Raw genomic sequence first — 17,715 nt, 5'->3', positions numbered from 1 at the left:
AGCTATTCAATGCAAGAGGATTCAACTGAAGGAATCTTGCTCAGCGAAGTATAAACCACTGATGTCATTTTGAAAGCAGTCCCAATATCCACAGGGCGTCCCCAGCTTTCCGGCAAATCCCAAACTCCAGTCCAATTGCACTAGAGATTTGACGCATACTGAAGCTATAGTCTGTGATCCCAAGTCATGAAATGTCGGAGTTGCATGCTTTCCCATGCATGGCACTGGCCAGCTATGACCCCCCCCTGCGACAGTCAGGGTTCTTCTTGGATACCTGGGCTCAGTGATGTAGTGGTCCCTGGAGAAGTGGGTATTCTCTTAATTTTGCAATTTTTTTAAGCAGCCCATACAGCACAGGATAAACGCCCTGTCTTGCTGACTGGAAAATAAGTGGGTATACTCCGTATACCTGCGTATACCCTGGACTACACCACTGCCTGGGCCTGCAGGTGCCTAGGCCTGAGTCCTGGCGATGATGTTGTGAATGAGCTGAAGGGAGATGCCGCAGGGCTGTAGCGGGTCGTATTCGGCAAAGACGTGACACATGTTCTCCGCGCCGGCCTCCAAACCTTTAGCCACGATACCAAACATCCTAAAGTGGATGGAAAAGACAGGAAACACTTAATATATAGATCTGTGATCAATGATGTATTACTTATAGACATGGAAACACTTAATATATAGATCTGTGATCAATGATATATTACTTATAGACATGGAAACACTTAATATATAGATCTGTGATCAATGATGTATTACTTATAGACATGGAAACACTTAATATATAGATCTGTGATCAATGATGTATTACTTATAGACATGGAAACACTTAATATATAGATCTGTGATCAATGATGTATTACTTATACGTATAGACATGGAAACACTTATTATATAGATCTGTGATCAATGATGTATTACTTATACGTATAGACATGGAAACGCTTATTATATAGATCTGTGATCAATGATGTATTACTTATACTTATAGACATGGAAACACTTAATATATAGATCTGTGATCAATGATGTATTACATATAGACATGGATGGTAGTTTCACTATAGAAGTATAGTAGATAGTAGTTTCACTATTTTATGGAGAGTATAGTTTCACTATTTTATGGATAGTATAGTTTCATTATTTTATGGATAGTATATTGAGATTCGTACCTGGCTGCTTTGCAACTCTTCAGCCACCTGTGGGACACACAAAAACATCTCTGTTAAGTGACACATGCACAGCCTTACTGTAGCAGATCAACTGAGCTATCAACAGTCTTAGGCCCAAACTGGTCTAGACCACAGCCAAGACTGCAGCTATGACCCTGGGCCACAGCCTCTCCTGGTGCTGCTGAGGTCACTCACCTTCTCTCTTCAGGGTCCTCGCCACCGTAGCTCAGCAAGTGCGCAGGGAAGTGCCGTCTAAAGAAGAGCCTGTCCAAAAAAGATTAAATGTAATGCCTGATTCACATTTTTGATGAAGACTGATGCTCATATTTAATTAGGTAAAGCATTGCTTCACTTGAACATGAATCTCAGTCTAAATGAAACATGAATAATGATAATTCAAGTTAATGATCTACATCCATGATCACTTTTCTGACCTAACGTATTCCAAACAATGAGCTTCAACATTAGCACTGACAGTAGCACTCATTGGTGTAGTTCATGCTTTACTGATGTTAACAACTGAATTGAGTGTAATGTTAGTTAAAGATACAGTCTGTGAATTCACGTGAAAGGTTGTTTATATTTGAGCTCAGCAGCCAATGACACCCTTCCCTTCCCTGTTCCTGAAGCAAAGTGTTGATTGGCTGGAATTGTTTAGGGCTCAGTACGAGCCACTACGTTTGTTTCCAGAATGTGCTGTATTCGAATCGCCAACTGCACCTTTAAGGAGAGCTTGCTTAAAAGCACCACGTGTATTTGAGGATCTCTTACTTTCTCTTTACGTCAGTCAGAGTCACACCCTTTGGTGACACTTTCAGGTTGACCACAGTTGGCGTGGTGACAGGGTTGGGGCCCGCCTCCCTCTCAAAGGCCGTGGACACAGCCTTCTGCACAGCGCAGGGCCCTGTCAGCATCTCCGTGGAAACCGCACATAAATACAGGAAGTTGCATGCTTGGAAGAGAGCATAAAACAAACATTAGACCACTTGCAGTCTTCAACACTGACAGTTAAATACACAGCAGAAGTGTTACAGGGAGAAGTGCTAAAAAAGAAGCTTTTTGTTTTATTCTGCTACTTTCCAAATCCCAGTACTCTGCTTGTTTCTACATGTAAGTTAATGTATATGAAGAACTTAAAAGCTTCTTACCGGTTTTATTGGGTTCCTCACTGGGAGACGAGGTTGGGGATCCTACCTCACCTTTCTTAGTGTCTGTGAAGAAACAAAAGAAATAGCTCATAACCACCAGTATCATGATAATAATGTCAATAATTTAGGGTTACCTTTAGAAGAACCTTTAGTTTATTTATCAATTTTTGAGAGAAGAAAACCCTCTTACAATAATATCTCTTAGTATTGTATCTCAGTATTGTGCCAGTGTTGTAAAAGCTTGACATTTTTCCCTCACAATCACTTCACTTTCAGGATAAAACAGCCAGACATAATGAAACCAAGTAGGTGTAAGCATCCTGTATTACCTAGAGAGTGGATGACTAACTTGCAGGGCAGAGCGAAGGGTGAAATGGTGTGCTGGTAGACCAGGGCCGAGAGACTCCCTGTCAGAGAGAGAGAAGACACATCTTAATTACACTCAATAACACTAAACTTCTAAAAAAAAGCATTATTAACTCAAGTACCTGCAACTCTGCTTTACATCACAGCAGGACAAAAAGACTCCCTTTTTCATATAAACAATTCCCACATCTGGCCACAAGAGGGCAATAGTAAGCTACTGCAGATTAGACGGAAAACTTGTCACTTTTGCGACTGTTCAGAGTTGAAAGTAAATGCAACTGCCAGGCCTTAACATATATCAGAGGGCCAGTCTCCATATGTGAACTTTGGGAGACTGCCCTATGCTGAATCTCAGAGTTGTATTCCTTCACTGAGGTGAAAGAGGAGATTATTAGTCTCTCCTCATCGGTGTTCATAGCATATTACGTAGTATTACGAACAATTCATTTTTCAAATGTGAGAGATAATGAAGGGTAATACAGAGCATGTTGCCAAAGCAGATCCATTGTTCACAAACCAACTACATAATACATTATGAAGACTGTAAAAGTTACTTGCAATCACTAGTAGCTCAAAGAAGTGTTACAGTGTGTATCTTCTGATCATAATATATTTTATTATATATCTTTCTGGTGATATTTAAAGAATAGCTAACAGCCTTGTACGGTTTCTGGCTTGGAAAGATGTATATATGTGTGTGTGTGTGTGCGTGTGTGTGCGTGCGTGCGTGCGTGCGTGCGTGCGTGCGTGCGTGCGTGCGTGCGTGCATGTGTGTGTGAATGTATGTGTGTATATGGCTTATGACTTCCTGGGTGGTCCTCCATATTGCCTTTTGTATTGCTATAGCTACATCCCACACAGCGTGACTCAGCCTGTAAAGTATTTCCTTTTCATTGTGACTGCTTTTGTGTAGAAACATTATTATTCATTATTACTTTTTATTATGATTTAGAAATAATATCAACAATATCACAGTGATTTATCTTAGAAAAAAACATCCCTGTTTGATAAAAAAAAAAGCTTTCTTAAACTCCTTATTCAGACCAAATATAGAAGTGTCCGGCCAAGCCTAAGGTGTGTTTCATCATCAGCGCTGCGTATGAGAGGCATGCACACACACACACACACACACACACACAGACACACACACACACACACCCACCCTTATGAGGCATGCACACACTCAGTGAATCAGCTTGGAATGCATAGAGTCATAGTACTCTGACAAGTATGTATACCAAGGATCAAGGATATGGGCTCTTAAAACTGGGTGTGAGTGTGAGTGTGAGTGTGTGTGTGTGTGTGTGTGTGTGTGTGTGTGTGTGTGTGTGTGTGTGTGTGTGTGTGTGTGTGTGTGTGTGTGTGTGTGTGTGTGTGTGTGTTGTGTTTCTCCAGGTGAGAGTGTACAGGTGGTGAGGCACTGCTATCACTAATCTTAAAGTTATTCACTGATAGTGAATCAGATAGTAAAAAAAAACACTCCCATGGTGACAGTGCCTGTATTCTGTCTGTCACAGTACATTGACAACCATGACGTGTTTGGCACTGAAAGTTTTCCAAACGGTCTTCCATGCAGGCTGCATCCAGGTAGTGATATAACTGTTTGTGTTTCACCACTAGTACACACAAGGATGTGTAAAAAAAATTGTGCTTTCAGACACCTGGTTACCAAACACCATAACCAACACCTGAATCGCTTTAAAGCCAGATGTGTAAAACTTTTCAAATATAATGGTCTGTAGGTTCAGTCGGAACAGTGGTGCATTCGCTGAAAGTGTCTTGGTGCTAATATCATTATTATGATAATATCTTTCCTTTTCTTATTTCTTTTTAGACACTCTAAAGTAGTTACCATTGTTACTGCACCATGGCGCTTTCAGGAAACACACACATGTCAATTTTAGTGCAGTACGAGATTTTGTCAATGTTACTAATAGGGTCAGGCTAGTCAATGGGAACACTCACCAAAGTAGGGCTCCTGTGAAGCTCCTTTGACACGTACCCCCTTGGCAGAGGATTCAATGAGGAAGTGTCTGATAGGCTCCGGGGACTCATCTACTCATGAAAGGAAAAACAAGAACAACCCCGAAGGGAAAACGTCACAGGAGAAGTGGTGCTGTGAATTGTGTAGACCATTTTGAGGTAACCTCACTAAAAAGGTATGTAAGTATGTAGGTGTATGCAAATACTTTAAAGTGTGCCCTGTGGCAACACATATTGCATATATGCTGCACCCCGCACTGTTAAATGTAAATCCGCAAATATTTTGAGGATAGTAAGGAAATGAGTCTTTGGGCACACCCTGTTTTGAAGTGAGCTCACGCCCAGTCCACGAGGACAGGAGGGTGATACAAGACATTCAGTGAAAGTCACTGTTAGTCACTGATTGCACTGGACACATTTTTCTCTGTTCGACTCACAGTATACTATGTGCTCTAAATAAATATAACAATTTGTTTTGGTGGGCAAGTGTGTAAAGTCTCAGTTCCTCATCTGCTGCTCAGTGAAGACCCATGGGGGAGATGAACCTGCCACCAAAGACTCATCTTCCTTCCTTTCATGTGTATATGTGAACAGCTGTAGCAGACTCGCACCTGTATCTGGTTTAGAGATGGACGCAGGATTGCTGGACACTGGGTGGACCTTCATCGCCAGGCCGAAGCAGCCCCTGTAGGACGTGCTGTCCCTCACCACAAAGGACCCTGGATCCTGCTCTCTGAGGACGGCCTCAGCTAAAAGAAAGAAAAAGAAAAGAAAGGTCAAAGTATTGCCAGTAATTGTTGCCTTATTAATTAGTGTGCTTGCCCGAAGGGAAGCACAGTATTGTTATCGTCAAGTTTTCTTTATTTATTTATTAGTGTGCTTGCCCGAAGGGAAGCACACTATTGTTCTTCGTTTTTTACTATTTTTTTTATTCTAGTAGTTTTTCTTGCAGCTAACTACTCCTCGCCCGATTGAGATAGAGACGCCGTTCAAACACCAAAACGTCCGGCCCGATCCGGTGCAAGCTGCTATGACTTTTCGTGGCGGTACTCCTTGCCACTCCTTTTTTATTCCTCTTTTTCCATCACCTTTTTTCTCCATAGACTTGCATGGCAGAACTTTGAGGCATTATGACATCATAATAGGCTCATTAAACTGGCTTGCACCTGTGATTCACTGACAACTCTCACTGACACCTGCGCACGGTTCCTCTTCTCTCTCTGTCCCTCTCCATTCAACTCTATAACTAGGAATATTAAGAGACACCTTCCATACCAGGGCTCTACTCAATCATGCATACTCACTCATGTTTACTCACTCGTGCATACTATCTCATGCATACTCACTCGTGCATACTCACTCATGCATACTTACTCATGCATACTCACTCATGTTTACTCACTCATGTTTACTCACTCATGTGTACTCACTCATGCGTACTCACTCATGTTTACTCACTCATGCATACTCACTCATGTTTACTCACTCGTGCATACTCACTCATGTTTACTCACTCATGCATACTCACTCATGCATACTCACTCATGCATACTCACTCATGCATACTCACTCGTGCATACTCACTCATGTTTACTCACTCATGCATACTCACTCATGCATACTCACTCATGCATACTCATTTGTGCATGCTCATCCAGCAGGGAGAGCTGGAGAGCTGACACCTGCCCCAATTCCAAGGCACTTGTTCTCTCGGTCATGGCCGCAACAGAGCAAGCACACTCTCGCAGTTCGTTCACGAAACGCATTCTAGTTCATTTATTTATTCCGTACGTTTTTCTTGCAGCTAACTACTCCTCGCCCGATTGAGCTAGAGACGCCATTCAAACACCAAAACGTCCGGCCCGATCCGGTGCAAGCTGCTATGACTTTTCGTGGCGGTACTCCTTGTCACTCCTTTTTTATTCCATTTTTTCATCCCCTTTTTCTCTCATTGACTAACATGGGGAAGGTTGAGCCATTGTGACGTCACCCGCTCTATCAGTCGTTCTCCATTCAACTGTAGGAATATTAAGAGACACCTTCCAGGGCTCTACAGTGCGAGTATTTCACTCGCATAAATAGGTACGTGCAAACTTGAAAAATAATTTACAAGCACAGTGTGCGAGTGACAGACAGTTGTCAATACGGCGCCAAAAAGTGAAGCATTCCATTGATTTCACATGGAAACAACTGACAGGGTCGCGACTCCAGGGTTTTCGACGGGACCTGCGACGGGACCAACAGCAGCAGCAGCATAATCATCATCTGGATTTACTGACATTTTTGGTATATATAAACACATAATATCAATTGGTAACTGGTGTGTTGTATCCTGTTTATGTCTGATACTTTATAAACATTTATGTTTTACGTTAACTTATTACACTAGGCAGCAGTATTGTGAAGTAGAGCTAGAAATGGCTTTGCTAGCTCCCATATTGTAGCTCACACCAGCAACTGCTCAATTTAGGACAGAAAGGAGTTTGGTAAATTAGCTTGTAACTGTCAATGATAACTAGTTATTAGAATATATTAGCCAACGTTAAGTTGACTTCAAAGGGGCAGTCGAGTGTTTAGGTTGTGTCAGCTAGCTTGGAAAGCTAGCTAATAATTTGATTGAAGCTTCACGTTAGCCTCTGTAAACGTTTAGCTAGCTAACGTTAGCTAACTATGAGGTAGCATATCCCAAGTAACTTGTTGTGACCGATAGCGTGAGTTAACATTAACCCGTGTCCTGGGAGTAATGATTCATGAGAGACCTTGAATCATTAGGTTAACTGAAAAACGTTTGAGGATGTACACACAGCGTAGCTGTTGTAGTGTGCTCAGTTTTCGAAAACTAGACTGAAACTAAGAAGGATAACTATGACTAAATGTGACTAAAACTAATATGCACTGAATCTAAAATAGCTGCTGAATCTAAAATAGCTGCCAAAATGAACACTGAGATGTATTAATTTTGGCAGCTATTTTAGATTCAGTCTTAAGACAAAAATGCATATTAGTTTTAGTCACATTTAGTCATAGTTATCCTTCTTAGTTTCAGAAGAGGTTTTTCATGGTTGCTAGCTCTAATCAGATGTACTATAGGTTTATAAGAGAAGACTAACTTTTTATGCCAACGAACACCAATAACTAGAACTAATTTGACAGACTATAAACCAATGTGATACACGTGCTCTCTAGCTATACAGTAAAAGTGTTGCTTACGTTTGATACTAGACCTACAGTCTAACTCTAACTGCATTAAGTCTAACATATAGGCCTATCTTACAATAAACTTTAAGTAAAGCTGGCTATGTAACCGCATTCATTCCAATATAGTCAGTGGGCTGAGACCGTCTATCTTGCTTAGTTCTCGAGTTGATAGTTACCCTGCAGCTGTGAAGCTAATTTTTTTAAGGAAGCTGAACTAGATAATAAGAAACATATAGCCGTTTGTTTCCAACGCTGGAAGTTGCACATTTAATAGTATTTTACGATTAAGTTCTCAAAAATATCATCAAAGTTTTCCGGCGTGACGTCCAATCAAAACCGCGGATTGGGTATTTCAACCAATTGCGTTTCTCGGTGACGCATCGTCACACCAGGAAATGCACATCGACTTCATCTGACGCTGGAAAATAGCTGAGATACAGCTTTGAGGTAAGAATTGTTTAACTTCGAGTGGATATTTCAACACATGACTATTTTTCTTGTCATAAATGAAACCTGTTTAAGGCTACATGTTGTTAATTTCGTCAGTATAGGGTGTGAAACATTGATTACAATAGACGTGAAGCGAGATCCCCTCTCCTCATATGAACATGGCCATAGGCGTCTACTGAACAATTTTCTCCGACAAAGTCTCTCCTCCCGTTAGTCCAAACGACGAGCTTAATTACAACAGTCAGACAATTTAAACATTGACAACTGCGTAGCACTTCTGTGAACTAACTTATGTCTAATAATATCTCTACAGGTAGCATCTTAGGCTACAAGACCCCACATGACATCCATCAGATCCCTCGTCCATCTGACTGGTGCAATATATGCCACTTCCTCTCGGTAGGCTATTTCATATTTTAATTGTTTATTTTTTTTCATGCATATGAGGCAACCAGCTGGGAGTAAACCACATGGCAACACAGACAACATGTAGACAACAAACTCATGCCAACATAATGCATTTACTGTGATGCAGTTTCACATGTAATATGACATGGTTTGTAAAGCAATGTTTGAAATTGCAGTTGCAATACAACGAAGTTATTTTCAGGGGATCTAGTGAAGGTGGGGTCTGTTGTAAAGGTGACCACGTTAAATACAGGCCTAAAGTGCTGGGGGAAAATCCTTTTGTATCCATAGTACGGCCCTTGGGGCTTTATAAAAAAATTGAAATGACATTTAAAATGAATTGTTCCTCACCCCTGTTGTAATCCCCTGCTATATTATAGTATATTTTAACGAAGTCCTTTACGTTCAGGAACAAAAACATTGCAGCTGAGTGGGGAAATCCAGAAACCTCCACCCTGAGGTGATCAAGCAGAGCCAGTGGACCTGTGGCCATGAAAAGCCACATCTTGTTAACCTGGCTTAATTTGACTTATTGTCATATATTCAGTGGACTGTTCTTTTATTTACTTGCGAATCAACGTCACACAAGGAAGGAATACTGCATGTTCCCTTTGTAAGACATTGGTTTCGAGATACTGTTTCTTTTTAATAATGTTCATTTATTGTATCTTGGAAATTATCTGAATAAAATCCAATAACAGTCATCACTGTCCGTGCCTTGCTTTATTCAGGGGTCACTTCTATTAAGGTTATGTGGCACCAGCCTGTCAAGGGTGTTTGGCCTTAAATATTTCACACAATCACTGAAGATTGCTAAGAAGAGGTTCAAGCAGGTGTCAGTGTGGAGGCCATGGACCTTAATGTCTCAGTAATTAAGGAGTTTCATCTACACCATTTCTCTGTCATGTCAATGTCTTGAGTTACTTGCTCAAACCCTGTTGGGTACACAGACCTCATATAATACAGGCGAAAAGGAAATCATACTCTGAGTACAAACCTTCACTGTCCTTGGCTGCCTTTTCTTTCCCTTTCGTGCTCTTTCAATGTGTGCTTCATTGGTGAACAGCATGTAGCATTTGCGGTGGTATCCTATTGCCATATTAGCTGGCAATTCCTGGTCTTATTCCAGATTTAAAGCCTCTAGGGCATTTCTGGCCACTTCCCCCTCTTTGCAGGGTTGCAGGTTCAGCCATGAATGGGCACACTGCAGGAACTTTGACCAACTTATATTTGAAAATTGTACTACTCACTTGACAAAATGAATTTATTTATTAAATGGGAACTTAATTTGCATTATCATACATTAAGAAAGTCATTGACTTTTTAACCATAGAAAATGATTGGAAACGCAAAGATGAGGCAACATCACCTACTCCAAGACTTTAAGTAGAGAAAATGGTGTTTTAACATTCAGTAATAATGTATTACACATTATATATAATGTGCCTTATCTAAAATATGTCACTCCAGTTGCAATCTCCCCTCCAGACAGCGACACCCGAGGTTGCTTACGTCTTGTTCTCATTGAAACGCACGGTCTCAAATAGTTGCCCTGAAAATTCGCCCGATCAAAAAACAGAGACTTTACAACGATATGTTCGCCAAATGTGCACGAAACGAAGGTGGAAACAAAGCAAATACAGTTTGGTGTATTTTTATGAATCCATCCTTAAAAAATGGGCTTCACAGCTGGACGGTAAGTATTAAATGCACAATTCGGGGGTCCAGCCCACCACCTAATATTGTTGCAGAGATGTTTCCTTTTACCAAGATAACAATTTCAACAATTCACTTAGCTCAGTAAGTCAGTATAACGAGACTCTGGAACTATTAGGCTATGACCAAATGTAACACACTAGACCCTTTCACAATAAACAAGCAAACAAACAAACAAAAACAGAACAACAAAGATACCCTCATATGTCTAAACGTCAGTGGAGCCAAAATATAATGGTTGAGCTTGGTTGCTTGCTAAAATATATTGGAAGAAGGCCCCACTACACTGATTGAGTAGATGTAAATACATGTTAATTCATTGGCACTTGTTCTCTCTGTCACAGAGCAAGCACACTCTCGCAGTTCGTTCACGAAACGCATTCTAGTTGTAGTTGCTGCTAAACACAATTTGTTGTTATGACGGATGTTTTGTTCTTGTTTTTCAATGGATCCCCAAACTCTATAGTTTGGATTCTTACATTTAATCACTGGGTGGCCAACATTATTTATTACCAACATTATTGCCAACATTATACTATATTTCGCCATAACATATGCCCTCTTGGCTTCTGTTGCATGAAGAACAGCTAAGATCATGAAGGAGCTCACCATCTTCTCGGCTGATCTGTGGCTGAAACCAGTACTGGGAGGTGTCCATGACAAATTTCATGTTGGGTTGGCTGCCTGAAAGACAAGGACAGAGGAGTTTGATTTTTGTCGTATTCAGCTAAAATTATGGTCCACCCTACTCAAGGAGTATGCCAGCCTCATTATAACTTAACACCACATTTACCTCATACATTTCATACAGTTACAATTATTAAATGAAATGGACTCCAGTCTCTCAGATTAGACCTCGAAAACAATGAACTAGCAGTGTTTTACATTGCAACAAGCCTCACATTACTGGATTCGACATGAAACCTTGACTTTGGATCTGGAATGGCCCAACAACCTTACCGTGAAACGGCCTCCTGTCCCCACGTGTGGGCGAGGGTGACCTGGAGGCGCTCCTCATGCTCTGGCTGTGGGGGTGGACCCTGAGGTTGGCCTCTGGAGCTCCGTTGATGAGGACGATGGGGATATCGCTGCAGGACCCGGAGGGACTGGAGTTGAGGTACGGCGACAGGGGGACACCGTGGATCTGTCGGCTGGCGAAGGGTCTGTGGGGGCGGGACACGTCACCGAGGGAACCGCACAGGCTGGGCGTGAGACCCTCTGGACTGCTGTCGGTGTCATCACTGAGGAGTGATTGACAGCTGAGGGGACAGGCGAGAGAGAGAGAGAGAGAGAGAGAGAGAGAGAGAGAGAGATTATAATATGAATTAGCATTGAGAATTTCTGGCAAACAGAGAGCAATAAGAATACTAAAAGCTTTAATGCTTAGAAATGTATGAATGCAATACCACAAGTTGCTTTAGACAAAAGTATCTACTAAATGACCCAATTTGAATGTGAAGGTAAAGGTAAATGTAAATGTAAAGATAAAGTTACATGTAAATGTAAAAGTAAAGGTAGATGTAAATGTAAAGGTAATGGTAAATGTAAATGTGAAGGTAAATGTAAAGGTAAAGGTAAAGGTAAAGGTAGATGTAAATGTAAAGGTAATGGTAAATGTAAATGTGAAGGTAAATGTAAAGGTAAAGGTAAAGGTAAAGGTAAAGGTAAAGGTAAAGGTAGATGTAAATGTAAAGGTAATGGTAAATGTAAATGTGAAGGTAAATGTAAATGTGAAGGTAAATGTGAAGGTAAATGTAAAGGTAAAGGTAAAGGTAAAGGTAAATGTAAAGGTAAAGGTAAAGGTAAAGGTAAAGGTAAAGGTAAAGGTAAGGGTAAAGGTAAGGGTAAAGGTAAAGGTAAGGGTAAAGGTAAAGGTAAAGGTAAAGGTAAAGGTAAAGGTAAAGGTAAAGGTAAAGGTAAAGGTAAATGTAAAGGTAAAGGTAAAGGTAAAGGTAAAGGTAAATGTAAAGGTAAATGTAAAGGTAAAGGTAAAGGTAAAGGTAAATGTAAAGGTAAATGTAAAGGTAAAGGTAAAGGTAAAGGTATAGGTAACTGAATATACATTCTCCCTAGAAGTCATTGCACCTTTGCTCTGACTCAGTGTTAGTCTCCAACCACTGGCTATTCCACTGTGCCACAGGGTGCCTTCCCCAGGCATGAGATCAATTCAGGCCGATCCTACTTTCATATCACCTAGCCTCTGTGAGGTGATATTGCGTAACTCTGATAGCATGACCTGACTTGAATCAGTCTATACCACTGCCAGGTCTCCTCCCTTTAAGGCAACACACTAAGAACCAATCTAGTTCTTATAATGATGCTCATTATGTAACCGCTTCCAACTGATTAAACCACACACTGAAAACTGTTGTTAACAAATACCATTCAAAATATATCCTCACGCGAATAACCATTTAAAACACATCCGCTTCTGTAAACAAAAAAGTATTAACGAAATATGAATATGGTACAGTTTTATCTTTTACAAGTTTACTGAAAGCTATTGTATTACAGATTGTTTATACTACATATTGTGTTATTATTTTGTATGCATGTTCATCTAATGGATCAACATATACATATGAATTTATCTCTTTAATCGCTTCACTTCTGTTGACCTTTTCAAAGTTGTAAGCAGGTCCTCTATAGGAATACAGTTTCAAATACCCCAATTATCCCACACAATCATCCCACACAATCATTGGCTAATGGCAGGCGAACCTGCTTGGCCCTTGATGGTTTATGTCACTCAATCACCTGACTCAGCACCCTTACATCATGACTAGCCCTTCGTGAGTAAACACTTCCTCAACCATTTAACCCTCAGCCACAAAGAGTCACCAATCATCCAGCTTGTGTTGGCTTATGACAGGTAGTGCTGCACGGCCCTGATGGTTCTACGTGGCCCTAATGGTTATGCGTGGCCCAAATGGTTCTACATGGCCCTAATGGTTCTGTCAACTAACTAACTAACAAACTAACTAACTTACTGGACAAAGGCTTTATCCTTAGGGCCACCTGAAGCCTTTTAAAGATTGTGGCCTTTCAGATTAGAGTAAACACTCCCTTAATCCATTTCAGGGGGCCCTCCTCACCTCCCCATCATGTAGCTGGTGTCGGAGCCGATGGATGTGGACAGGAGCGAGCCCGCGCTGCCTCGGAGGGAGCTGCGGGACAGGGACAGGGTCCCAGGGGAGTCGGCCATATCTGGCTGCTGGGACGGCGGCCTGGGCCTCCTCCGGAAGCCTCCGCCTCCGCATCCTCCACCCCCGCCGGGCAACGGAGGCCGCGAGGAGGAGGAAGGCGAGTCAGAAAAGATGACCGAGCCATGGGGGCTGGCGGAGCCGGGGCGCTGGGGGATGGCCACGCTGGCGGTGACGGGGGAGACCCGGGCGCTGGAGGAGGTGTAATTGACCCCCACGGTGGAGGTGTAGTCGAGCTCCAAAGCGGAGGAGCAGCCTCTGGAGACCAGCACGCAGGAGCCCAAGTCCTCATCCACAGGGGACTCGTCTGGAGAGGAGTCTGCAGGGGGCGAAAGGGTAAAGGGTGAACAGTTACACACTGAGTAAGGGTTAGGTTTTAAGCAGACATTTTTATGTAGAGCGACAGACAGGCAGCCTGCAGCGAGTATGCAAAGCAGTGACCCTAAACACTTCACAACCACCATCACACCCTAAAGACCCAATAGGTACTTTAACATTCATGCATTTAACATCTGTTTCAGCCACATCTTATTTTCCTTACAGTCAAGTTCAGAAGTCCCTTTCTTTTCCCTGTAATGTATGTTCCCTGGTATCAGACCCATGACCATGTCATTGTTAGAACCTTACTTTACCAGCTGAACTATAGGAACTCCAATAATGATGATGCATTGGGTGAACTGCAGGCCAGCATTCAGTCAGCTACTACAGAACTGCATCCCAGAGGATAAACGGCTATTTGTCATCGCCCAATATCCATCCCTGTCTTTAGATGCCTCAGGGGACGTTCTATTGGCTAGTGAAGGCTGTTATGGGGTTTCTCTTTTCACCAAAACTGTCCAAAAGGTTGCCAAGTCTAGTGGCCAATGCTTACAATGACAGCTGTAACTGTTTTAAACTACAATTACAGGATTTTTTTTTCTTTGCATATTCAAAGATAAACCGCTTCATACATTCACTGTTCTGGAGTCTGCACCACATAAGTATCTAATTATGTCAACGTGTTGATTGTTTGCAGTTTGAATACTGCTGTCAGTCCTGAGGCACTTCAGCTTGCGTCATGATAATTCCTCTTATTGGTTGTTGGAGCTCTCACATGTAATTCAGACTGCTCCATGTGACATTCCTGCACAGTACTGTACACGCATACACTTGTCCCAGCCCAATGCCCAACTTGATCGACCTGGTTTGCCCCTTCTGTTGAAAACCCAAAACAAACACAAGCGCTTGAGATGGTGCTGGCATAACACTGCTGACAGCCAATCAGTCTCGTCAGGGTTTGGTCTTGTTCAAACTTTCCAGCCTCAATACCTAAATACCATGGGCATGCAGGTACACAGACGCAGAGCTGTATGCCAACTCAGGTCTAAGATCCTGTGTTCTTAAATTTGCTAGGCAAGTATCACATGCATGTCAGTTACCTTCTATCTGCGACATGTAATAGTTTGAAGGCCGGAAATATCCCTAAGCAAAAATAAAAGCTTGTAAAGACAATGCAGAGGTTTCACAACAGCAGCATGCTTAAAATGGGGTTCCTGGCAGGAACATTAAAAGTGCAACCATTTTCTACCACTCACTGACAAGGACAGTCAGTGGCCGTGCAGCCTCGAAAATGAATACTCATGAAAAAGAATCGCTCTCGGGCATAGGGAGTGGCTTTTTGTCAGGGCATCTCCTGAGCCAAGGCGTTGCCAAAGCTTAACAATTACAGTTTTATGCAGCTTTCCATCCCTCTGGGCACTTGGTAACCGTGGTGTCTGAGGCAGCTCCTCTGTAAGGAACAATCATTCTGGAGCTCCTGTGAACACCAATGATCCCACTACATGATATAATAATTCAACCCTCAAAAGAGAACACCCTCAGGGAATTTGAGGTATGAGAAAAGTTTAGACAGATATGTCTACAGTTGGCAGTTCCACAGCCATGCCACTTTTGCACCTAACAACTTTTCAGCCTTTTAATTTTCAGCTACTTATACCACAAACACATACTCTTATTTAGCATATGGTCCATGTCTTGCTTGGATACCACTATCTTTTGCCGTGTGGGATGAGATTTTATAACTGCTTGTTTGGACAATATAAAAGGATAAAAGAACTGGCAGTAGCTGTTGATACTTGCTGTTGCTACAGTGGTGTTCTAGCCATCAGGCATACAGGTTTAAATCCCAGTGGGCTGTCCAGTCTGGCTCGTTACTGGCCCTCCGGACGGTGCTGATGGACCAGTCAGGGCTGAATGTCCTTCCCGGTCCACCCCTAGTGTCTAGTTTCTGTAGGCTTAATCCCCATACTGCTGTTTCACCCCCTAACCATCCCCAGTCCACCCCCAGTGCCTGGCTGCTGTAGGCATAATCCCTGTACTGCTGTTTAGCCCACCTGTGTGTTTGCTTGGTCTGCGCCGAGTCAGAGGCAGCGGCTCGAATGACGGGTCCAGCTCCATGATCATCTGGTTGAGGTTGTCCAGGGAGATGTCCAGGTCCTCCTCTGCCTGGTCCATACTCGGGCTCTGGCCCTCCCTCAGCATGGGATTGCCTATGATCTGGGACATGTCTGCGGCTATAGGCATCACTCTGCGTCAGGACAGGAAGTCTGGGTGAAAGATAAAATAGGGTCACATTGCTGTTTTTTCAAAAGTAACCACCATTAGGTTGACCCACAAAGGCCTTGCTTTACGCATTTGTACACAAACATGAAACATCATGGTGCGGGTGAGTACTGTTAGTTATTAAGTTAGTACTGACTGTGAGCTAGTGTCAGCGAAAGTAAAGAACTTAAGTCTGTAATGATCTGACGTTCCAACACTACATGAGAATCATCCAAGTGAAAGAATGACAGTCTTTATCAGGGCAGCGACTGCTCTATGGAGTTTCTGGGTTATAAATGGCCTCTAATTATGTCCATTTCACACAACTTGACTGAAATATGCCTGTGACTGAAGAATATCTTCTGGCCAAATGTTGTTAACTCTTTACCAGCTAGCTCATGGGTTTTTTTCATTGGTAAGCAATGCGGTAGAATATTTCTGCTAAATTTCCACATGTGTACCATACATACTCAATCACAAAGCCTGATTTGTACCAAGATTGCAGTGGCAAAAACATCATTCTGGAGCTGCTGTGAACACCAATGATCCCACTACATGATATAATAATAGGTATGACATTGTCATTGGGATACTTTTTCCATGATTTAGACATCTGCTGGTTGAGTCTGAGTGCTAAAGTGTGGTGCAACAGCTCTTCAGGCTGATCACTGGAGGGACGTGACGCACTGAGCGCAGGAGGGTGTGGTGGGCGATCTTGACCCCCCCCACCCACCCACACACACACACACACACACACACACACACACACACACACACACACACACACACACACACACACACACACACACACAAAGAGACACACACACAGTGGAGGACCACAGACAGGGCAGGGCTCGCAGTGAGTCATCCATGACTGGCGGGGTTGCCACGACAACGACCTCTGTGTTTTCATCCAACAGCAAAGACTTCTAGTAATAAGACCCTTTCGAGTAATCACAGACTCACTTGCTCAAAACGCTGACTTGACAGGACTTGAGACTGTTCTGGAACCAGCGACAAAGGCTTTCGAGACACAGGGCATTGGAACCAGACATTTGCTTAACCATAGAGCAACTGCCCTGGCATTGCCTCTAGGCCATGTTAAGGTCATATGGGTTCAATTCCCATACAGTACAGCCACCTTACATGACTTTGGATAAAGACTTCTGATTAATCCTTTACATGAGTAAGACCATTTACAAAATTTGGTCAGGTCAAGACGTAATCTTACTGCTCCTCCTCAACGCAGTGTGACCGAAACATGTGTATTATACCATACCAGTGTTTGGATATACAAAGGTTACTTGTTTTACTTTTTTGTTTTTGAGAAAAATAAACTTTCAAATGAAATTGAAAAGTATGACCATACAAGCCTTTGGCAAATTCTAAATACATCCATATGGGCAACATATGCTGCCTCCGGGTCTACCAGGAGATCTTCCGACAGATTTTTTTACTAGCCTGCGGCATCATGGAACTACTCAACTGCGA

The 17,715-nt window shown here is 42.4% G+C and overlaps 1 protein-coding gene and 1 long non-coding RNA gene across 2 annotated transcripts; one reads left to right on the top strand and one right to left on the bottom strand.

The window, feature by feature from the left end:
- Nucleotides 1-453: 453 nt before the first annotated feature.
- On the bottom strand, nucleotides 454-16,188 carry LOC308369196 (tensin-4-like; the record flags this gene model as incomplete). Its single annotated transcript, XM_080843538.1, has 12 exons — nucleotides 454-592; nucleotides 1,173-1,199; nucleotides 1,368-1,436; nucleotides 1,944-2,124; nucleotides 2,321-2,383; nucleotides 2,650-2,727; nucleotides 4,652-4,741; nucleotides 5,281-5,418; nucleotides 11,051-11,125; nucleotides 11,402-11,700; nucleotides 13,537-13,963; nucleotides 16,017-16,188. 12 exons carry the CDS (start codon nucleotides 16,186-16,188, stop codon nucleotides 454-456), a joined length of 1,758 nt encoding a protein of 585 aa, XP_080699664.1.
- LOC308381768 lies at nucleotides 8,197-9,243 on the top strand. The gene is made up of 3 exons (XR_013969032.1): nucleotides 8,197-8,314; nucleotides 8,631-8,716; nucleotides 9,135-9,243. It is a non-coding gene; the product is annotated as an uncharacterized lncRNA (long non-coding RNA).
- Nucleotides 16,189-17,715: the final 1,527 nt, after the last annotated feature.

The sequence above is a fragment of the Sprattus sprattus genome (assembly GCF_963457725.1).
Source record: "Sprattus sprattus genome assembly, chromosome: 1".
NCBI lineage: Eukaryota > Metazoa > Chordata > Actinopteri > Clupeiformes > Clupeidae > Sprattus > Sprattus sprattus.
Note: the sequence above shows the minus strand (reverse complement) of the source record. Positions and strands in the feature narration are given on the sequence as shown.